Consider the following 24,655-nt stretch of genomic DNA (forward strand, 5'->3'; position numbering starts at 1 on the left):
CCAAGCAGCGCGGATCTCCATCAGCTCGACACCAGTCACGGTCCCCTTCGCCACGGCGGTTTTCTCCGTCTTGCCGTACGTATTCGAGCGTGGTGCAGGGTCGGTCGCCCAGCCCACGCCGGGAAAACTAACCACAGCGACCTTTGGGGGTGAGGCCGCTCAGTCTGTACGTGCTCAAGGACCCCTACTGACGCGTACGCGGACCGACGATACATCAGCGACGACAGTACCTGCTGATCACGGATGAAGAATTTCTTTGGACATTCCTGTATTGCTCGACAGTCGTGAATTGACTGCTTTAGTGGACACTGGAGCAGATTATTCTATAATCAGCGAAAAAGTGGCCACCCTTCTGAAGAAAGTGACCATGCCTTGGAATCAAACGCCACTTCATACAGCTGGTGGGCACATCGTCATACCACTCGACATGTGCACGGCACGAATACAGATTCGTGGCTCTACGTTTGTTGCCAGTTTAAGCATTCTCCCTTAGTGTCATCGAGACCTAATTGTCGGCATGGACTTTCTCAGGGAGCACGGAGCTGTCATCAACATTCGACAACGCCTCGTCACTTTCTCGACAAAGAGCGCCACAGCGACGACCAACATCATCCACCCTCGAGCATCTCTTCGTGTCATCGATGACGCTGTGACGTTACCACAGCGTGCAAGTGTCGTGGTTCAAGTGGCATGTGACAAGCTCGTACACAGTGAAGCGGTCACAGAAAGCAATTGCTCTCTCCTGCTTTCTCATGGTGTTTGTGTAGCAAGAAGCCTTATCGGTCTCCATGATGGCCACTGTGAGGTTCTTGTCACGAACTTCATCTACGAACACCGGCACCTTTACCCTGGTACTCTCATGGCCTATGCCGACCCGATTGCCGATGTCACTGAGTGTTTTGTTTCCGTGGCAATCGGCACTGTTGAAGCACCTGTATGCAACGTCGACATTAGTCCAACGCTTCCCGAAGAGAATAAACAACCACTGCGCGAGCTGTTGCTTGAGTTCCACTCTTGCTTTGCACGGTCGTCGAAGATATGTCAAACTTCGGTTACGAAACACTGTATCATCACCTATTACGACTTTCCCCCCATACCGCAGTAGCTTTATTGTGTTTCCCTGACCAAATGACATGCGATTGAAACGCAGGTGAAGGAAATGCTTCAAGACTTCAAGACGGTGTAATCCAGCCTTCATGCAGTCCCTGGTCATCGCCAGTCGTTCTGATGGCACACTTCAATTTTGTGCTGACTACCGGAAGCTAAACAACGTCACAAAGAAAGACGTGTACCCGTTGCCTCGTGTCGACGATTCTCTGAACAGGCTGACGCGCGCGAAGTATTTCTCCTCTATTGATCTGAAAAGTGGCTTCTGGCAAACTGAAGTAGATGAGCGTGACTGCGAGAAAACTGCTTTCGTGAGTCCGGACGGCCTTTACGAATTTAGAGTACTCCCTTTCGGCCTCTGTTCTGCTCCAGCCACATTCCAGCGAATGTTGGATACCGTTCTCGCTGACTTCAAATGGAAAAGCTGCCTCGTCTATCTCGATGACGTCGTTGTCTTTTCGGAAACTTTTGACGAGCACCTTCAACGCCTTCGGAATGTACTCGAAGCCATTCGATCGGCTGACCTTACACTCAAGCCAGAGAAATGCCATTTCGGTTATGAGGAACTGAAGTTCCTTGGTCACGTCGTAAGTGCAGCAGGTGTTCGGCCCAATCTTGAGAAGACTGCTGCCGTAGCAGCTTTTCCCGCTCCAACTGACAAGAAAAGTGTCCGACGATTTTTGGGCTTGTGCGCATATTATCAATGCTTTATCGAAAATTTTTCGAAGATTGCAGAGCCGCTATTTCGCCTTACGCGTGACGACACGCCATTCCTCCGGACTGATGAAGAACAGACCGCCTTTGCGGAGCTACATCGATTGTCTTCTGGCATGCTCGGTCACTTTGATGAGGATGCTGACAGAGAAGTACGCACTGACGCCAGCAATATCGGTCTCGGAGCTATCCTAGTGCAACGGCAAGATAGAACTGAACGAGTTATCGCCTACACAAGCCGCACTCTTTCACGCGCCGAATCCAATTATTCCACCACAGAGAAGGAGTTCCTTGCGGTTATTTGGGCTACCACAAAGTTTAGGTTGTATATCTACGGGCGGCCATTTAAAGTTGTGACCGACCATCACGCTTTGTGCTGGTTGACCAACCTCCGAGACCCTTCTGGACGATTGGCATGTTGGAGTCTGCGACTCCAGGAATATAACATCACCATCGTATACAAGTCAGGCAGAAAACATGAAGATGCTGACACGCTATCACGAGCACCTGTTGAATCTCAGAATCCTGACGAGGAAGACGACAGCGCCTTTCTGGGAGCCCTCAGCGGGCCGGATCTGCTCGCTAAACAGCGATTGGACGCTGAGTTAAGACCCATCATCGATCACTTAGAAGGTGGCATTGCGTCCATTCCTCGCCCTATTTCGCGACGGTTGTCGTCATTTTGCCTACGAGGGGGCATCTTATACAAAAGAAACACAGGTGCCGGCGACAAACCACATCTTCTAGTAGTACCTCAAGCCCTTCGCGACCACATCCTATTAGCCTGCCACGACAAGCCGACATCTGGTCATTTGGGCTACTCAAGGACTCTGGACAGGGTACGGCAACTGTACTACTGGCCTAGACTGACTGCTAGCGTCAAACGCTATGTGAAAGGATGCCGTGAATGCCAGCGTCGCAAGTCACCACCCTTCAAGCCTGCAGTCCTTCTACAACCCATCGACCCTCCGCATACGCCGTTTGATCAAGTTGGAATGGACCTTCTTGAAGTCTAGGGTTTGACGAAAACTCGTCTGGCGAGGAAATAACATGGCTGAATAAACGTACACTCGCCAACTGAAAAAATAATATTCAAAACACTGATTGACGTTTCGGCGCCCAATACGGGTGCCTTGATCACAATGAGCGAATGCATGGTGGTCTTTATTATATATGCATCGGAAGACGTAATGCGCTTGCGTACAACTCAGGGAGGGGTCCCCGTGTCCGGTTTTGAAGACCTTCTTGAACCATTTCCCCCGTCTTCCTCCGGCAATAAGTGGATCATTGTTGCAACTGATTACTTGACGCGTTCCGGTGAGACGAAGGCACTACCAAGCGGGAAAGCATCTGAAGTTGCCAATTTTTTTATGCATAACATTGTGCTTCAGCATGGCGCACCGTCATTCATCATCACTGACTGAGAGATGGCATTTACGGCGAAGCTTCTGGACGACATCTTCAAGCTGAGTTACACGAGTCATCGAAAGGCCACTGCATACGACCCTCAGACTAACGGCTTGACAGAAAGACTAAACAAAACATGATCTCTATGTACGTGGATGTGCAGCACAAAATGTGGGACGAAATTCTGCCGTACGTAACGTTTGCGTACAACACTGCCATGCAGGAAACTACACAATTCACGCCATTCTGCCTCGTTTATGGTCGAGATGTCCAAACTATGCTACACGCCATGATTCCGTATGAAGATACCGACCTGCTCGACCAGTTAGCTCCTGACGTCGAGGAGTACATTCATCGCGCCAAGGAAGCACGTCAACTGGCCTATGTGCACATAAGACAGCAGCAGTGTGCAGATGCAATAAGGTACAATCTCCACCATCGACAAGTTACCTATGAGCCTGGTGACCATGTTTGGGTTTGTACACCCATTAGACGGCGAGGCCTCAGCGAGAAACTCCTGAGCAAGTACTTTGGACCATACACGGCCTGTAAGCGACGTGAACTATGAAGTGATTCCAGACGAAGACCTGCCATCGCCTAAGCGCCGTTTACCATGCGCAGAGACTGTACATGTCGTCCGCCTCAAGCCGTATTTTACACGGTGATGTGAAGTGTACTAGTGAAACAACCTTTTTTTTTTCTTTTGCTGTCGTCGCGACATCCGCCAAAGAACTGCGAAGCGTTTTTTTGTTTGTTCCCAACCACAGAACACATTTTTCCGTATGCATTTACGTACGAGTGCTAGCGTGTTTCCTTTTTCTTGTCTTACCTAATTTGTGTACTTTCCGCGTACGTTTTGTGTTTGAGTTTTGTGTTTGTGTTTGAGCCAGCGTTGCGTGCCCAGCAAAAACGGCAAAGATGATGAAGTCAAAGATCACGCGCCAGCTAGAGAACCGTCCTTTTTGTGTCTGACATTCTTGTGTCTGGCTGCTGATACTGCTACCTAATCTTGCCTTAGCGCGTGACAATATTTCACGTTTGCCGGAGCCATATATCATCAGATAGAAGGCGTCCCAATGGGCAGTGCTGTTTCTGTAATCGTGACTGATCTGTTAATGCAACCCATGGAAACGGCTGTGATGACGTCCTTGCCTTTCCCTGTCAAAATGTACAGTCACTATGTAGATGACACTTTTGTCATTGTCGAAGAGAATAACCTGCATGCAATGCATGAGGCGCTTAATGTCGTCCATCATGCCGTTCAATTTACATGCGAGACAGAAAATAGTGGCAGCCTAGCCTTTCTACATGTGCTGGTGCGTCAGAGTGAAGGAGGTTCAGTGGAGACAAACAGAAATTGCAAATTTTGCGATAGCGGGAGTGTGCTGAGTTTTGACTCTCACCACCCTACAGAACACAAACATGCCATGGTACGTACGCTCCTGTCTTGTTGCGATGCACTGTCGTCAGCGCAAACATTGAGGGAGCAGAATTAAGTAATCTTGCTGCTTTTTTGCATAAACGGAGTTACCCCTAGCGCTTTGTCAATGATACGCAACGCCGCATGCAGAGACCCCACGAGAGCAAGGCCGAAAGGCCGGCTTCTTTTGTGCGCATTCCGTATGTTCGCGGTGTATCAGACACAGTGCACAGGGCTTTACGGCCTTTGGGTGTTCAAACTGTGTTGAAACCCTCGTACACATTGGCAAACGCGTTCCCGAAGCCAAAGGAGCACACACCTCCGGATAAACAAAGTGGTGTCGTCTACATGGTTGACTGCTCTGACTGTGGTGCCAGCTACATCAGCAAGACGGGGCGGCGACGTTGCACTCGACTCAAAGAACACTTAAGGGGTGCTACGAATGCCACCCATGCCACACGTGCAAAGACGGAACTAGTGGATCATTGTTGAACAAAAGGACACATGTTAGATTTTGATAATGTAGCCACGGTAGCACAGGAACACCGATGGGGCGCAAGAAAACTTGTGGAATGATGGTTTATCCGTCAGTCAATCTACATGCAATTCTAACCGTGGCCGCCTGCCGGATGTTTACGGCAGTATCACACATAAATAGGATGTATTTTCTCATTTGTTGCCATTTGCATACCCACGATGCGACCTGCATAAGTAGCGAAACGCCTATGTTTTTGTTATATTTTACTGTTGAGTAAAGCCAGTGATAACAACACGTTGAAGTATGAGTTCCTGTGGCTTTTGGAACATTTTCGCCAACCGATTCCAACTAGCTCCCACGAATTTCCTTATGTCATCGCCCCATCTAATCTTCTGCCATCCTCGACTGTGCTTCCCTTCTCTTGGTACCCATTCAGTAACCCTAATGTTCCAACGGTTATCTAACCTGCGCATTACATGACCTGCCCAGCTCCATTTTTTTCTCTTAATGTCAATTAAAATATCGTCTATAACCGCTTGCTCTTCGAATGAAACCACTCTCTTTCTGTCTCTCAACACTATGCCTAGCATTCTTCGTTCCATTGCTTTTTGCGCGGTCCTTAACTTGTTCTCAAACTTCTTAAGTCCAGTGTTGCCCTTATTTTATTGCAAATTATCTTGGTGAATATTTTATATACTACAGGAAGTAAGCTAACGGGCCTGTAAATTTTCAAAATTGCATTATAACGTCGCCATTTTCATAGATTAGTATAATATTTCCATTCTTCCAGTTTTCTGGGACCCTTGCAGTCAACATACACATCGTATAGAGAGCCGCCAGTTTTCCAAGCATCATATCTCCTCCATCTTTGATTAAACAGACTGTTATTCCATCTTCTCCTGCTGCTCTTCCCCGTTTCATGTCTTGCAGAGCCCTTCTGACCTCATCGCTAGTTATAGGAGGAGTTTCTGTATCCTGTTCATTGCTGTTTCTAAGGCAGGCATTCTGACTCTTCTGAGTAGTGTACAGGTCAGTATAGAATTCTTCTGCTGCTGTTACGATACCTTCGAGATTGCTGATGATATTACTCTGCCTATCTTTCTGTGCATACATCTTGATTTGTCCTATGCCAAGTTTCCTTCTCACTGTTTTCAGGCTGCGTCCATTTTTTTACTGCTTCCTCAGTCTTCCTCAGTAAAACTTCATTTGGGCCTAGTTGGTACATAATTCTGAACATAACGTTACAGTGCAAACACCTAAGACGAACCACAAGAAGAAAGACACGACACACACTGGCGCTGACTATCAACTTCTTTTTTTCCGTTCATCGTCGATGCATATATATACCTAGGCCACTCAACCGCGCAGGCGCAGAGAATACATTATTGATGTCTGCCAGCTTATCGCATGCGCAAACGTAGGAATTCAAATTCTGATGGGTGCGGGGACAAAGATGTATCACTGATGCAATTATTGCCTTGTCTTTTAATGTAATAGGCCTCTAAGGCAAGCCGTGCATGTTCATTCTTGCTTTTGCCAAGAAATAACGTCCAATCAAGTTGCGCCTCACAAATGCTGCAAGGGTTTATATGCGCAACAAGGTAGGCTCCTCTAACTACATTTTTGTTTACTTTTTGCGCATGTTCCCTGAGTCGCTCATTGACGCAACGCCCTGTCTGGCCAACGTATGTCTTACCACATGAGAGTGGATTGCCATAAACCACGCCGACAGCGCACGACACGTATGAGGCACCATGCCGAATTTGGCATCCTCTCTCCGCAGGTGCGGATGCCTTCGCGTGAAACGCGAAGGCCTGCGGTGGTCCCTTATATACATGAGGTGACCCATCCACTCAAGAAAGTTGCTTGCAGGCACGGTGTTCCTTTGGCAATTTCTGCGCCAAACAAGCTTTCAAAGCTATGTTCCCGCACCTGCGGAGAGAGCAGAGGAGGATGCCAAATTCGGCATGGTGACTCATATGTGTCGTGTGCTGTCGGCGTGGTTTATGGCATTCCACTCTCATGTGGTAAGACATACGTTGGCCAGACAGGACGTTGCGTCAATGAGCGACTCAGAGAACCTGCGCAAAAAGTAAACAAAAATGTACATAGAGGAGCGCACCTTGTTGCGCATATAAACTCTTGCAGCAATTGTGAGGCGCAACTTGATCAGACGTTAATTCTTGGCAAAAGCAAGAATGAACATGCACGGCTTGCCTTAGAGGCCTATCACATTAAAAGACAAGGCAATAATTGCATCAGTGATACATCTTTGTCCCCGCACCCATCAGAATTTGAATTCCTACGTTTGCGCATGCGATAAGCTGGCAGACATCAATAATGTATTCTCTGCGCCTGCGCGGTTGAGTGGCCTAGGTATATATATGCATCGACGATGAACGGAAAAAAAGAAGTTGATAGTCAGCGCCAGTGTGTGTCGTGTCTTTCTTCTTGTGGTTTGTCTTAGGTGTTTGCACTGTAATGTTATGTTCAGGCTTTCTCACGTTATAATTTCGAATATCACTTACCGTATTTACTCGCATATAACCCGCACCAAAAATTGAAAAAATGTGTTTAAAAAGTGGGGGTGCGGGTAATACGCGAATATTCCGGAGAAGGGGGGCTCGGCGGGTCGGCTTCACGGCAACGCGCGGCCTGCCGTGCAGAGTCCGCATCCCCATCGACATCAACGTGTGTTGCAGTGCATATTAATATTGCACCAACCTTTTGACCACCGAAGGCCAGTATGGACTGAAAGAAGACCACGTGGAAGCGGAGACCATGGAGCATATCGTTTTGCGGTGCAGAACACTTCGTCCGGACATTGCCGAAGACGCGGCGATAGATATAGAGGGTGCCCTGGGATTTGCAGGGGAGGACGGACGTGTGGATGAGAGAAGGGTAGTGGTGACAAAGAGTAGGTTGGAAGATTGGTGCAGAAGGGGCTAGGGACGAGTGAGTCTATAAAAGAGGGACAAATTACAGTTCACAATACGAACAAAATTACGGGGGAAAAAAAAGGGGGGAATCCTAGGCTAGGGGGCGCAAGCCACCACCGTTACAAAGGGCTAAGCCACTATGATCCATCCATCCAGCCAACAAGAGGCCAACGCAGGTCACAGCCAGATCCACATCCATAGTCTGTTTAGTCCCACGCCAGCCACGCGTTTCGCATGCTTTGCATACGCTTTGTTCAGACGTTGATGGGCCTTGAGTAAGGTGCCGTTTCTTGTACGCCCAGTTTGCACAGTTCGCCAGCCTTGTCTAGGCATCATGAGTGTGTCTCGGCGGCAATCATTCACGGCGAAGGAGAAACTCAGGATCGTCGCCGCTGCTGAACAAATCGGCAACAGAGCTGCTGCGAGAAAGAACGATGTCGACGAATCTTGCATTCGCGACTGGCGGAAGAAAAAAGACTCTCTCGAAGCTGCGAACAAGGACAGGCGAGCGTTTCGCGGCCCGAAGACTGGCGCGTACCCTCACCTCGAGACGCAGCTTGCAAAATTCATCGAGGAGCAGAGGAGTCGTGGCCACGCTGTGTCTACAGAGATGGCGCAGATGCAAGCCCTGAAGCTGGCCCGGGAAATGCACATTCCACGCGAGTTTCATGCGAGCCGCGGATGGCTGCAGCGCTTTATGGCCAGGCATGGATTTTCGATGCGGCGGCGAACTACCATGTGCCAGCGGCTTCCCGACGCTTACGAGGAGAAGCTGCTCAACTTTCAACGTTACGTCATCGGACTGAGGAAAGAGCGCAACTACTTGCTATCTCAGCTGGGAAATGCTGACCAAACGCCAGTATATTTCGAGATGCCTATGGACACGACCCTGGAAAAAAAGGGCGCAAAATCTGTTAGTGTGCTGACTGGCGGCAACACCAAGCTGCGCTGCACAGTGATGTGTGCTTTGGCCGACGGCACCAAACTGCGCCCGTATGTAATATTCAAGCGCAAGACTCTACCGAGTACACCACTTCCCCCAGGAATTGTTGTGCGAGTGGAAGATAACTCGTGGATGAACAGTGACCTCGTCATTGACTGGATTCAAGCAATCTGGGAAAAAAGACCAGGTGCCTTGTTGGCACGCCGTTCGATGCTGGTGCTGGATTCGTTCCGAGGCCACTGCACTGACGCGGTGAAAGCTCGCCTCGCTGACAACGGCACAGACCTTGTCGTAATACCTGGCGGCATGACTTCCATGCTCCAACCACTCGACGTGTGCATCAATAAGCCTTTCAAGGCTCACGTGAAGCGGCTATATGCCCAGTGGATGGCCGATGGCCTTTACGCCCTTACGCCGACGGGACGCGTGCGAAGGCCAGATATTGCACTGCTGTGCCAGTGGATCGTAGATGCATGGGGGATGATCCCGGCCGACATGGTACGCAAGAGTTTCAAGAAGTGTGCCATAAGCAACAGCCTAGATGGTACCGAAGATGATTACGTCTTTGAGAGCGGCGATGAAGCCTCAGACGGCAGCAGTGAGAGTGGCGACGATTGACAATTGAACGACAGCACTGACAACGTTGCGGCAGTCGTTTTCAAATATATTTGTTTTGAAAACTAAAATGGTGACTGTTTGCTCAGTTGTAACTTCCTAGTCCTCATTTTTTCAGGTAAGTGTGCGGGTTATACGCGAGGATATTTTTTTTTATTTCATGGGGTTCAAAGTTAGGGGTGCGGGTTATATGCAAGGGCGGGTTATACGCGAGTAAATACGGTATTTTCTCCTTAATTATTTTTGACAGTTCCACAAATTCTATATGATCTCTTGAGTTGGACACTTTCATTCTTTGTCATTTCCTTTGTTACTTGGGAGAGCTTACCTACTGGTTGCCTTGGTGCTTTACCTTCCACTTCAATTGCTGCTTCTGAAGCCAGCCTAGTTACAGTTTCAATCATTGACTATATGCCATCTTCATCTATCTGTTCTAAGGCTGCATATTTGTTTGCAAGCACCAGCATGAATTTGTCTGCTTTTACCCTTACTGCCTCTAGGTTAGGTTTACCTGCTTCTTCTTGACCAATTTTACTCTTTCTCTCTTCAAATTGAGGTGCATCCTAGCTCTCACTAACCTATGACCACTGCACTTTACCCCACCTATCCCTTTTATATCCTGCACTATGCTGGGATCAGCAGAGAGTATGAAATCAATTTCATGTCTTGTTTCACCATTAGGGCTTTTCGAGCTTTGCAGCTCATTCCCTTCTGTGAATTCTACCAGCATCTTTCTTCTAGTGTTCCTAGAATCGACGCTGTAGTTACCAATTGCTTGTTCACCAGCTTGCTTTTTCCTCACTTTTGCAATGAAAAGTTGCTCTTTACTACAGTACATATACTGAGCTTGCACTTTTCTCATCGCTAATTCAAAATTTTCATAAAACTCATCTGCTTCATCATCATCGTGACTGGATGTTGGAGCGCAGGCTTGTACAACCTTTATTCTATACCTCTTATTAAGTTTGATTAGGACTACTGCTACCCTCTCATTAATGCTGTAGAATTTGTCAATGTTACCTGCTATGTAATTATCGATTAGGAATCCTACCCCGCATTGCTTCTTATCTTGGAGACCTCTATAGCAGAGAACATGGCCGTTAGGCAGCAGTGTATAAGCTTCACCAGTCCTAATCTCACTAAGGCCAATGATATCCCAAACAATGTCTGATAGTTCTTTAAAGATTCCTGTTAAGCCCTTGAAAAACAAGGCCCTGGAGGCACGCGCTGTACAAAACGACTATCACAGCGGCATCCTCTGGAAAGAGGATGTGCTACGAATTTAATGGGCTTATAACATGTAGGACAACATTATTCAAGAAATTGAAGACTGCTTGGGTGTTAAAAAGCGGTTCTTTACCAAGAAACATAGCCGGGTGAAGAGGGACGCAATAGCAGTATGCAGGAGAAAAATGTTCAGCTTCGGCTTCTCGACACTCCAGGAGGACGTGGAGGATGGTCAGCCTCTCACCGCAGCTACCACAGGTTGGAGGTTCATCTCCAGTAAGTAGGAAATTATGGGTGCCAAATGTGTGTCCTATTCTGAGATGACAGAATAGCACATCTGTTCGGTGTGACTTTGTTGTGGAGGGCCAGAAACCTAACTGTGGCTTTATCACGTGCAGCTTATTATTTGTTTCCGCGTCCCAAAAGTGTTGCCAGTGGTTTTGCAGTTTCCGTTGTGAGAAAGGTCTCAGATCTGTGGCAGTGACAGCAGTGGTAGGATTAATAGCTTGAGATGAAATTGACGTGGCCATCTCGTCCGCCAGAATGTTACCCTCGATGACCCTATGGCTAGGCACCCAGCATATAATGACATGCTGGTTATATATATATATATATATATATATATATATATATATATATATATATATATATATATATATATATATATATACGTTACACAGGTTATAATAGAGCTCAATAGGTACTGGAGTTTTGTGCTTACAGAGTGACATCAAGGCTTTCACAACGCTTGGGGAGTCTGTATATATAACTGCTTTTTCCAGTTTTGATTTCCTTGTTTCACAGCTGACAATAGTGCCTTGGCCATAAAGATACTTGTTTCCGGATGCAGCACACCGGATTACGAGAAGGATGGACTGACGGCTGCATAGGATGCCCCAGCATTTGAATTCGAAGCGTCTGTGTAGAACTCTGTGCAGGAGTGCTTGTACTGGAGTTCTAGGAAATGCATTCAGATTTCGACATCTGGTGCGTGCTTTGTGACTTCTAGAAAGGATATGTCACATTATACAACTCCCAAGGAGGTAAGAGCTTGGTTGGATGCATTAAGCGATGCTCGAGGAGTGGGACATGCATTCCATCGCTAAGCTCTCTCACTTGCAGCGGGAAAGGCTGTCTTACAGAGGGACGATTATGAAAAAGTGTAGCACACATCCTATCATTAACAGTATTAAAACAAGGATGTTCATGATGAGAGTGTATTTTGAGAAAATATGTGAGGCTGATGTATGTTCTCTGCAGATGGAGTGACCATTCATTTGATAATGCGCATAAGTTTTCAATAGGGCTTGTCCTGAAAGCTCCAGTGGCTAAGTGTATACCTTTATGGTGGACAGGATCTGGCATCTTTATAACCATAACTCATACCCGTGAGCAACTACCTCAATGGGTGCAGCATTCTCTCACAATGCATTTCTTTAAGAATGGCTGCATAGTACTACCACACCAAGGATCGTTGTCACAATAAAAATGAACAACCATCTGTATTCCAATGTGCACATTTGTTGAAAATGGCTTGACTGTTTAGAGCAGACTACACAATACATTTGTTGGTGCACTTTTCTCCTCCAATTAATAGGACATGCATGCTCTGTGTACCCTTTTATACATCACACTGTGTCTCATTCTTCTTACATTGTCAACTTGCAGGGAATTCCACAGCATCCCTCTCTTAGGACATGCTGCATCACATGCCGAGATGCTGGGCAGTGCGAAGTGCACTCATCAGCCGAACTATTACATAAACATGCTGCATGCCTCATGGGCGGTGGAATTGGGGCTGGAGGCCAGCGATCAAGTTTGGGAAGGAACACGTTGCACGCTTTAATTCTTCTAGTGTGAGTTTCGATTTATTTAAGCAGTCACTTTGCTCTTCGCCTGCCGTGAATGGAGGGCACGCAGCACCAAGACCAAATCAGCTACATGTTCCAACTTTTCCCAATGACAGACACAGTGTGATAGCGCCGACAGGCGTCGTTCAGTGTTTGTTATCAGAAGCGGCTAAGCAACCGCAAGCGTGTATAAGAAGCACGCGCTGTTCCGAATAAAGCATTCTCTGTTCCGGAGCCCGCTGGTCTTCTTGCTCGTCACGCTGTACGCCTTGGCGCGTCCCCATCCGCACGTAGTACACAACACATGGCGACGGGGGTGGGACCGACGCAAGTGGCTTCCCGGGACCGTAGCGGATGCTGACAACAAGCGCGGCAGGCAACCAGGCCAGGGCGGCGGAACCTCGAGGAAACGGCAACATGTCAAAGGTGGGAAGAATCGATTGCTTTGACGAGAATGCCGAAAGTTTTGACTCGTACGTGGAACGAGTCGAGTTCTTTTAGCCGTATTCTTGACGGTCGTAGGACCGAAATCATACGAAATACTGAAAAAACCTGCTCGTACCCGATGCGCCGTCCAGTAAAACGTACGATGAAGCTAAAGCGGTTCTGAAGAACCATTACAGTCCCCGGAAAGCCATCTTAGCGGAACGGTGCAGATTAAACCACCGCGTACAGTTTGAACACGAAAGCGTGACAGACTTCATACTCCAGCTGAAAAATTAAGCCAGAAGTTACGCATTCGGTGACTTTCTTGACCAAGCCTAGAGGGACAGGCTCGTAGCAGGGCTGCGATGCGCGGACACCCAGCGGGAGCTGTTTGCGGCTGACGCCGGGGTTTTGACCTTTGAAGCGGCTTGCAAAATTGCTCTGAACCGCGAAATGGCATCGAAGCAGTCGCAACAAATTAAGTCTGAGGAAACAGCTCGTCAGACGGACCTGACAGCGGAAAGCAGGCAAATAGGCAAGCTCTCAGGCCAACAACGTCCCGTCAGAGAGAACCGCAGGTGAGGAGTTGCGACAGAACCAATAGAATGTTTCCGATGTGGAAAAAACCATTTGGAAAGAACATGTCGATACCGCAGGTACAAGTGCCACAACTGTGGCACGCAAGGTCATCTCAGGGCGATGTGCAGGCGGGGAACCGAACCACACAAAGAACTAAATTGGGTGGACGACTCCACGGAAGAATCGGATAATGATTTGCAGATTTGTAGTATCACCAGCAACAAGTCCGCGTATTATGTTACCGTGGATGTAGAGGGCCACAACATGACCATGCAAATAGACCTCGGCGCCTCAGTGACGGTGATGCCAAAGGCAATCTATCAGCAGAACTGGGCGCACCTGCCCCTGGAAGCGGTGGCTGATCCGTTAAGAACGTACACGGGCGAGCTTGTCCCAGTTCGGTCGACGTGCAAGTAAAATACAACAAGCAGACTTGCGTCCTTCCCCTGATAATGGTCGATGATGCAGGAAAGCAGTGGTCATGCCTATTGGGAAGAAACTGGCTGAGTAGACTAAACATAAATTGGAACGAAGTCGCTGCCATAAGGTCAGTAGACATTGTCACTGAGCTGAAACAGAAATTTGCGCCTGTTTTTTCGAAGCAGTTAGGACCAATTTCCGGGTTCAAAGCACAAATACTAATAAAATCGGACAGCAAACCCATGTTCTGCAGAGTACATCAGGTACCTTTCGCTCTTGTTGAACCAGTGGGAAATAAGCTGGATACTTGGGAGGAAGCCGGCGTCGTGAAGCGGGTAACACGGAGCGATTCGGCAACACCCTTGGTCGCTGTGCCAAAGGACAGAGGGGCAGACGTCCGGTTGTGTGGTGACTATACTCTCTGTGAACCCCGTGCTGAAAACAGAGCATTACCTGCTTCCGCTACCAGAAGACTTGTTCGCAGCTTTAGAGGGCTTGAGTGTTTTTTGCGTTTTGGATCTAGCCTCTGCATACCAGCAAGTAGAGCTATGTGAAGACTCCAAGTCACTCTTGACGATAAACACGCATAACGGGCTCTTCCAATACTAGCGTCTGCCCTTTGGCATTGCAAGCGCTCCAGCAGTATTCCTGTCGCTTATGGACAGAATTCTCAGTGGTATTCCTCACGTAGGGTGCTACAATGATGATGTAATCATTGGGGGTACCACAACGTCGGACTGTCGCGAGCGGCTAGAACAAGTACTCCAGCGGTTTCAGGCCCACAATGTAACTCTTCAAGAGGAAAAATGCAAGTTTTTTTCAAAGGGAAGTTCGGTACCTGGGCCACCAGATATCTGCAGCCGGCATCCAGCCTTTGGGATCAAAAGTTAAAGCAATTACGGCTGCGCCAGAACCCTCAAATGCAACGGAATTGAAATCATTCTTGGGCATGGTGACCTTTTTTTATTCCAAGTTCCTGTCGAACTTGGCGACCGTGGCAGCACCGCTGTACGCTCTTTTAAAGAAGGGCCTGCGGTGGCACTGGTCCAAAAAATGCGCTGCTGCTTTCCACAAAACAAAGAAGCTGCTCACGTCGAGCCCCAGTACTCTGCTACTACAACCCAAAGCGACCACTTGTACTCAGTTGCGATGCATCCCATTACGGACTGGGCACAGTGATTTCGCATGTGCAACCAAACGGGGACGAAAGGCCCATTGCGTTTGCCTCTCGAACATTGTCGGCAGCGCAACGCACGTACTCGCAAATTGAAAGAGAAGCGTTGGCCATAATATATGGGTTGAAAAAGTTTCATCGATATCTGTACGGCCGCCGTTTTACGCTTTTCACGGACCACCAGCCATTACTCGGCATTCTAGGTGCCTGCAAGCTGATACCAACTTTGGCCGCTGCACACATGCAACGATGGGCGCTTATCTTGGCGGGATATCGTTACGAGCTTAGGTATCGGAAAGGGTCCCAAATGGAAGTGCCCAATGCGTTATCGAGATTGCCACTTCCAAGTCAAGCAAAGGATGAAGAGGCCGATTGTTTGGCAGTTTTTGAAACGACGCTGCTGTCAGCCAGAGATGTCGCCAAGGCTACCAGACAGGACAAAATCCTGTGCAAAGTTGCTGAACTTACGCGTAGTGGATGGCCACTGCAAGTAGAAGCCGAGCTACGACCATACCACACCAGACGAATGGAACTATCGCTAGAGCAAGAATGCGCGACATGGGGTAGCAGGGTCGTTGTTCCGCCCAAACTGCAAGAATATGTGTTGGCATTACTGCATGCAGAGCACCCTGGAATAGTCCGAATGAAGATGTTAGCTCGCGGCCTAGTGTAGTGGCCTGGGCTTGACGCAGCCATCGAAACCGTCGTGAAAAGTTGCAAAATCTGCCAAACAACGCAGAGTAGCTCTCCCCGCGCCCCTTTGGAACCCTGGCCATTTCCCGCTCGCTGCTGGCAAAGAGCACAAGTTGATTTTTTTTCGAGTGCGAAGGTGCTTCATTCTTGCTGTGAGTTGACTCTTATTTGAAGTGGATTGATGTCTTTCACATGAAGTCGACAACAGCCTTGAACACCACTGAACGGCTTCGTACCCTCTTTGCTGCATGCGGGTTGCTGGAACAGCTAGTGTCAGATAATGGCCCACAGTTTACGACACGAGAGTTCAATGCTTTTCTCGAGTCATGGGGAGTGCGTCACACGTACAGCCCACCTTATCACCCGCAGTCTAATGGAGCAGCTGAGAGGTGTGTGCAAACAGTAAAGAAAGCCTTGCGTAAGCAACTACTCCATGATAGCACTTGCGGCAGCCACAGGACGCTGCGAGAACGCCTAGACCATTTTTTGCTTGCCTATCGGACAACCCCATGCGCAGTAACGGGCCGCTCACCAGCCGAACTGTTTCTAAAAAGGGAACCGCGTACAAAGCTGTCGCTGCTAAAGCCATCATTTCAAGAAGACATGCTAAAGGGGCAACAAAAGTCCAAGGGTCAATGCGACCGAGGTCGCTCTCCATGGCGCTTCTTCACGGAACGGGACTGCGTCTACGTTAAAACGGTCACAGGGGAAAATAGTGAAGGTCATTAGCCCTGTCACGTACTTGGTGGACACGATGAGCAAAGTGCATTTCGTTCACGTTGATCATCTGCGTCTGGCCAGTTATTCCCAGCACGCAGATACGTCTACCCCATGCCAGTCATCCCAGCCAACCATTCCAGAGCACCTGCCGTACGCGGGCCCCCAGACAGTCCCGGCGGGTGTGCACGAGCGGGGCCAGCCCGTGGAGGGAGACCGTCAGCCAATGGGTCAACGAGAGCACCTTCAAATAAATCCAGAGGATGAGGCAACCGTTCAGCCCACGACCCCCTCCACCAGCACGGCCCCTATGCCAGGCACCCATCCAGCCCACGTCACCCGAGCCCCCTGCCGTACCGCGTAGAAGTTCACGACAGCGGCACCAACCTGTTCGTTACGAGTCGGAGGACTTTCGCAAAGGAACTTAATTTGTGGGGAAGGAATGTGATAGCGCCGACAGGCGTCGTTCAGTGTTTGTTATCAGAAGCGGATAAGCAACCGCCAGCGTGTATAAGAAGCACGCGCTGTTCCGAATAAAGCATTCTCTGCTCCGGAGCCCGCTGGTCTTCTTGCTCGTCACGCTGCGCGCCTGGGCGCGTCCCCATCCGCACGTAGTACACAACACACAGGTGCTTGCTAAATTGCAAGTTGGGCCAAAAGTTGGTACAGTTAAACCTCGATATAACAAAGTCATCAAAATGGCAATTAGCTTCTTTTTATCAAAATGTTGTATTAAAATTCAACCTTTCTTGCCAAAAAGTACAGTCGCTAGTCTTACATGGAAGGGGCCACAAAATTTTGCAAATTAGCGGGCAAATGAAAAAAGCAAATTTGAATGAGAAATCAATTCAGTTTGAGAGGCAGTGAGGAAAGATACGGTTTCGTGCAATGTCAATGATATTTTCACATTGGCAGTACAAATTTAGTGAAGCCACCCACACACTCGCCTCCACTTGGCCCCCATGGAAAGTGCTACATGCAGTGGGACGACGCTATCACGTAAAGCCCCGGCAGGGAAGAGGAAATGCTTCGTTTGTCTCTTGATTCGATGCGTGCCCGAAACTTGAAATTATACAACCCCCAGTACTAAACACCGAAACAACGCACATGATGCCATGCCATTTTGGCACGCCCAGCCTTTTACACACACGGCAGACTAACTCTGACACAGAGGGTGCAGGCCTCATATGCAGCTCAGCTGTGCTGACAGCCATGCCTTACCTGCCCTCCTCCCCCCCCCCCCCCCCTTCCGTGCCAATACTGTAAGCTCACTGCTCTCCCCATCTTTCTTGGTTTGCACGAGAAGACGACACTCATCTGGGCCACACCATACTTCTTGGCTCACCATCATATGCTTTCACACACACTCATTGCAAACAGCGCGCAGGGCTCAACAGGATTTTATCGGACTTAGACTTTACACAGAACATGACGCTGCTCCACTTTGGTGGCTGCTCTTGGTTGTGCGGTGAAATTTGAGAGGTGAATTTGCAAGCAGCTGCAAGTAATTCAACCATTTGACCATCTGTGTCCGTGGAAGTTTCTAGCTATTGTCTCGGTAGTCCTTTACGATGGCAGTAAAATTTCATTATATTGAAATCGGATATTGTGGGCTTACTCTACGTCACCCTGCGCGACGTCGGTAAATCGCCCCAAAAGGGGGCTTCATGACACGACATGACAGCGTGCGGAAATAGACCTAATGCAGGTTCAAACAACAAGCCGGAAGACCTGGCCAGCTCTTGACATACGTATGCAGATCTCTCCCAGGAACATGAGACGTCCATGACAGTTAATGCAGTTATTGCCCAGAATAGTACGCCAGTAAATACAACATGGCGCTTAAACGCACGGAGCACACTCGGCACCCCCTATGGCAAGGGAAGGCAGGTTCCGCACAGCGTTGACAATGGTTTGCACATGCGGGACTAGATTGTTTGCAGACACTACCTGGCACTTACTGCCACCAACTTTGGTCAGCGATGGTTCAGACACACAGAATGTGACGCGACGAGCGCCTGCAACCACCACAAAGGCAGAACGCAGAGCCACTCGGCAAGCCACGCTCAAACAAGCTGGCAAAGCATGTGAAAGTCCCAAGGTCGGGGGCGTTGAGGATACAAATAGATGGTTGCTCACGTACCTGCTACTTTCCTCTCGTGACTGGTGCTCGTCCTACTCGCTGCTCGACTCCCCACTTGCCTTGACAATGGTCCCCAGTTGAGGCGTGCTCTTCCCTACGTCACGCCCCATGATTCATTCGGAGGGCCGCGTAGCATGATGCCTCGGGACGCGACTGCAGCGTCCCGTGGCATCAATGGTGCAGAATCGATGGACAGGCATTGGGGATTTCCTCACACTGACAAATGAGCCCAAAGCCAGAGGCACAGCAATGACTGCGCCCGGCAGACCAAAGGAACTCCCACAGTGTACACATACATTGTTACATTAAGGTTCTAAATACGTGGTGTTCCACGGACAAGAATTGATGCAAAATTAAATCCTGGCATGAGTGATGCCAGCAACAGCGGCTTGTGCAATGTGGACAGGCTGTCTTGATACAACAGTGCAGAACCACACATATGATGCTAAGCAGTGTCTTGTTATAAGTGGCTGCACTTTATGGCATCAAGCTTATCAAGCAATGCAGTGTTGCCTGCATTAGTGCAGTAAATGCTCAGTAACTGAAACTCTAACATCTTGAAGTATTGTTTAAGGCAAACTATTTTTCCAGCTATGGTTCCAACCCATATGTTTTTCACTTTTTTTCTCAAAAAGTTATCGTGCCGGACAGCGGGTATCTCAAAAACTCAACTTTGAAAATACTAGAAAAGAAGGCAATGAGGCAGCGACCCTACCACTCGCTTTTTACCAAACAGCAGCTAGTTGGCCGAGCCAGACAACACGTTGGGACACGCTACCCGCTTGTGCTTCCCTCTTCTTTCTATTTATCACGACTAGTGCGCATTTGCTCGGCTGCTCACTGCCACTTTGTTGTGGCTGCCACGGGTGCCTCTGTTTCTGTGACATGTGTAAACCTGGCCTTGAAAGTCATTGAGAACAAAGCTTTAGCTACCTTTGTGCAGCCTCCAAAAGCTTTCCTTCGTTACGTAGACGGCTGTTTCCGCGTGATCCACAGGTCAGAAGTGCAACCGTTTCTGGACCACCTGAACTGTATTGAACGGTCTATCGAACTAACGGCTGAAGAACAAAGCAACGGACGAGTTGCCTTTCTTGATGTCCTTGTTCAACGATCCTTCAGAGGCTGCTCTACAGTCCTGTCGTATGTGTTCCTTTGTATTCGTCTTTAGCGCTTTTTTTATGAACTGTCAAGCCCACATATTTGGGCAAGTATCTCAGCTTTGCCTCAATGCATTCCAAGGGACAGAAATGCTCTGTGGTGGCTTCTTTGATCAAGCATGCATCTTGTCTTTGCTCAGATGAATCCGCATGAAGGAGGGAATTCAAAAAAATGGAAAAAATGATCTCGCGGGTAATGGCTACCCTCGCCAACTATCATATTTACACGACTGTGAACAACTCGAATGTAAGTCGACCCCCCCATATCGCGTGAAAGGGAAAAAAAAAAGAAGAGCATACCCGAGGGCGCATTCGATAACGCAAATTTATTAGTAGCTGGCATGGTCACTGGACTACTCGTCTTAACTAGTGCTGCCATCGTCAGCGCTGTTACGTCGCAGCACGTCGTCGTCCAGCGAAATTCCACATTTGGCAAACGACTGCACCACGATATCTTGTGGAACGGCAGTCCACGCCGAAAGCACCCAACCATATGAAGCCGTCAGGGAGGCTCTTTTGACAGGTCCGGTTGGCATAAGTTCGCGGTCTTCTGCCGCCAGCCACTCGTACTCACGGTGGAGCAGGTCCTTAAAAGGCGAAGATCCAGGCTTGTTTCATGACCATGTCGCACTTCACTGGCAGGGACCAATCACGAATGTCAGCGACGTATGCCGCAAGCTTGGCCTTCAGCTTCGGAAAGCATCCAGACTTCGGCACGTGGGAGATTCCTCACTTGCCGTCACAGGTGAAAATTTGACTTCGCTGCAGTCGCCACTCTCGCACCACCCATTCAGAAACATCGAACTTGCGGCCCGCTGCGCAGTGATTTGTTTCTTCGGTGTAAAGAATGGCAGCCCTCTTGACCGCTGCTGTGAATGAGTGCCTTTGGAGCACTCATGATGACTGAAGAAGCATGGAAGTAGCACATAGCCGGCAGTCAAGTCAAACGCGTCAAACTAATGCCCTCGGTCAAATTATAGAGAAAAACCCATAAGCGGTGTCTGCTCTTCAGGGCTCTTCCATGAACTACCGATCCTCCCTGCAAGCGTCGCCGTTCTGAGGGTGCCGCCACGAATGGAACAGCGGTGCTTACATCAACTATCAACACCCCCCCATGAGTGTTGTGTGCACTCTAAAACTCTCAAAAAAGTTGGAAAACCCTTCCGAAAAGCGAATAAACACGCGGGATAGCAAAAAGCTACGGGTAGGGACATAGAGCAAGCATAAAATTGTAACTACGTTGTAGACCCCATTGGTCTCGCTTTTTTTGGCGGTGCCATGGTTTGGTTTTGATTGTAAGTCGACCCTCCCCCCCCCCCCCCCACTTCAGATTTTCAAATTTAGCAAAATGGGTCGACTTACAGTCGCGTAAATAAGGTACTACGTTAGCAGTAACACCGCTCCATAGAGCCTCCCAGAACCAAACCGACTCATCGTATGAAGACTGCACCCATTCCCTATGCTCCCGGCATAAGCGAAACGCTGGAAAGAATTTTAGAGAATTATGACAAACAAGTCATACACGTGGCATCATACAAATTAAGAAGCCAACTGGTCCGAGTGAAAGACCCATTGGAATGCGGAAATTATTCTGGAGTGATATAGAAGATACCTTGTCAAGACTGCCATGCATCATACATCGCAGAAACAGGAAACTTCAGACGACGTATCAAGCAGCACCAAAATGATGTAGCTAAGGGACACACCACTGCCAATACACTAGCTGAACATCACCTTAACATGGATCACAACATTGAAAGAATTCAGTGACTTTCATCGACACAAAAAAATCATTATCAATCGTGTTACACTTACACTCTTACACTTAATCAGACACGTGGAAATCTACCAGAAATATACACTAGATTGCTGCGCCCTCTACTACATATATAAGGCACGGCCTAATTTGTCTCGCTTTTGTTTAGTTTTTTTTTTCAAAGTTTGGCGAGTTTTTGTTTGCTGCCAAGAATAAAATGTGCACCCCTCGCCAGATGGTGTTCCGTCGAACCCTGGACTACGAAGCAGCTGTGTGCACAAAGTCGATCTTTTTCCTTCTCAGTTAGGGCACTGTCAGTGACGCATCAACACACAGCGTATTAATTGTTATCTTGGGCAAGATGACCAGTACTTTTGAGCAGGCGTGATCAGCCCACACATTGAACCCAAACCAGGCCAGCATGAGAGCCCACAGCGTTTCGGCAAGATCACGTCTAGATAAGATTCGCCCACTTCATACTCCAGCATAATGCGTGAGGCACAAATGCTGCATCAGTCGTGGCATCTGCTCAAAGGCATGACAATTACACACTTTTGTAGTTTCAGTTTTTAATGTTATTGTCCAGAATTCATTATGATGCAGAGAGTAGCAGCGTCAGCTTTTTATGTTTGAAAACGGCTACCGTATTTTATATAACCTGCACCAAAATTGGCGAAATGTGTTTAAAAGGTGGGGGTGTGTGTTATCTGCAAATATTCAGGAAGGGAGGGAGCAGGGGGGAGGGTTGGCTTCATGGCAACGTGCGACCTGCCGTGCGGAGTCCGCATCCCCATTGACATCGATGTGTGTTAAGCCAATAAGAGGCTAACACAGGTCACAGCCAGATCCCCATCCATAGTCCTATCTGACGCTTTCCATTTTTTTTTTCATTTATTATACTGTCAGCCCCATTTGGGCTATTATCGCGTGGAAGAAAAAAAACAAACATACTCAAAAACTAAAGTACTCCCTATACAAACAATCTATGCATGCTCTTCAAGTTGGGTGCCCTTTCTTGTGTGCCCAGTTTGCAAAGTTGGCCAGCCTTGTTTAGGCATCATGCGTGTGTGTCAGTGGCAAGCTCTAACAGCAAAAGAGAAACTGAATATCGTAGCTGCTGCTGAAAAAATCTGCAACAGAGCTGCTGTGAGAAAGCACGACGTCAATGAGTCCTGCATTCATGACTGACGGAACAAAAAAGAGTCTCTCAAAACTGCGAACAGGGACAGGAAAGCATTTCGCGGATCGAAGAATGGCACATACCCCACCTCGAAATGCAGGTTGCCAAATTCATTAAAGAGTGAATGAATCATGGCCTCGTTGTGTCAAAAGAGATGGTGCAGATGGCAGCCCTGATGCTGGCCTGGGAAATGAGTTTCGTGCAAGCCGTGGATGAGTGCAGCGTTTATGGCCAGGCATGGAGTTTCGATGCGGCGGCAAACTACCATGTGCAATTGGCTTCCCAACATGGAGAGAAACTGCTCAGCTTTCAACGTTACGTCATCGGACTTAGGAAAGAGCACAACTACTTTCTATCTCAAGTAGGAAGTGCTGACCAAACTCCAGTGTATTTTAAGATGCCGATGGACATGAATCTGCAAAAAAGGAGCTCAAACTCTATTAGTGTGCTGACTGGTAGAAACACCAAGCTGCACTGCACAGTGAGGAGGTGAGCTTCGGGCAACGGCAGTAAACTGCACCTGTGCCTGATATTCAAGGGCAAGGCACGACCAAGTACACCACTACCTCCAGGAATCGTTGTGCTGGTGTAAGACAATTCCTGGATGAACAGTGACCTCATCAATGACTGGATTCGAGCAATCTGAGAAAAAAAAGACTAGGTGCCTTGTAGGCGCACCGGTCGATGCTGGTGCTGGACTCCTTCCGAGGCCACTGCACAGGGAACGCTCGCCTCACTGACAACCGCACAGACCTTGTCATAATATCTGGTGGCATGACTTCCATGCTCCAACCATTCGACGTGTGTCTCAATAAGCCGTTCAAGGCCCACGTGAAGTGACTATATTCCCAGAGGATGGCCGACGGTCTTTACGCCTTCACACCAATGGGATGTGTGTGAAGGCCAGCTATTGCACTGCTGTGCCAGTGCAATAGCTGTGCATGCGTGGGGGGCAATCGCGGCCAACATGGTGCACAGAAGCTTCAAGAAATGTGCGTTAAGCAACAGCTCAGATGTTCCCGAAGACAATTACGTCTTTGAGAGCCGCGACGAAGCCTCGGATGGCGGCAGTGAGAGCAGCGACGATTGACAGAATCAGACAACAGCACTGACAACTTTGCAGCAGTTGTTTTCAAATAAATTTGTTTTCAAAACGATATGATGACTGCACAGTTGTAACTTCCTAGTCCTTATTTCTTTGGGTATGCGTGCCGGTTATACGCGAGCATTTTTTTTCCTTAGGTTCAAATGCAAGGGCAGGAGTACGCGTGAAAATACGGTATGCTCAGATGAGTGGCTTCAAATACTGAATTGGGATCAATCGTCTTGACTCTATGCAAAGCCTGGCACATTGCCAGTAATGGTGTTGCCCATAGATGCCAATGTCTTCGGTGCCTATGCACGCAAAAGTGACCAAAAATATTACTGCCGTTATTCTGGAAAAGCTCCACATGTTCAATGTGCTGCCACATTTGTTGTGATTTTGCTTATCTCGAAACTCCACTTCTCTTGGGATTTTTTTCCCGGTATTTACAGCTTTATGCAAGCATGTGTTTACTGTAGAGTATGACGTGTGGACTCACCAGGGAGAAGCGCACTAGCCTGCACCCAGGCAGGGGCAGGCTCTGCTGGGCAAGTGAGGCCAGCAGCTCAGTCCACCCTGGCTCAGGCAGACGCTGCAGGGGCACCTCCAGGTCGGCCAGCAGCTGC

General features: G+C 48.5%; 1 protein-coding gene across 11 annotated transcripts in view; it reads right to left on the reverse strand.

Moving 5' to 3' along the window:
• LOC142580219 (DENN domain-containing protein 2D-like) overlaps window positions 1-24,655 on the reverse strand; it is a 674,834-nt gene that overhangs the window by 322,496 nt on the left and 327,683 nt on the right. For all 11 annotated transcript variants that reach the window (XR_012827652.1, XM_075691126.1, XM_075691127.1 and 8 more), the window contains one exon: window positions 24,529-24,651. Coding sequence is in view for 10 of the 11 variants with exons in the window: in XM_075691126.1 (XP_075547241.1) it covers window positions 24,529-24,651 (123 nt within the window). In the remaining variant the exon portion in view is untranslated. The remainder of the gene's footprint in view (window positions 1-24,528; window positions 24,652-24,655) is intronic.

Source organism: Dermacentor variabilis, chromosome 4 (genome assembly GCF_050947875.1).
Source record: "Dermacentor variabilis isolate Ectoservices chromosome 4, ASM5094787v1, whole genome shotgun sequence".
In the NCBI taxonomy this organism is placed as follows: domain Eukaryota; kingdom Metazoa; phylum Arthropoda; class Arachnida; order Ixodida; family Ixodidae; genus Dermacentor; species Dermacentor variabilis.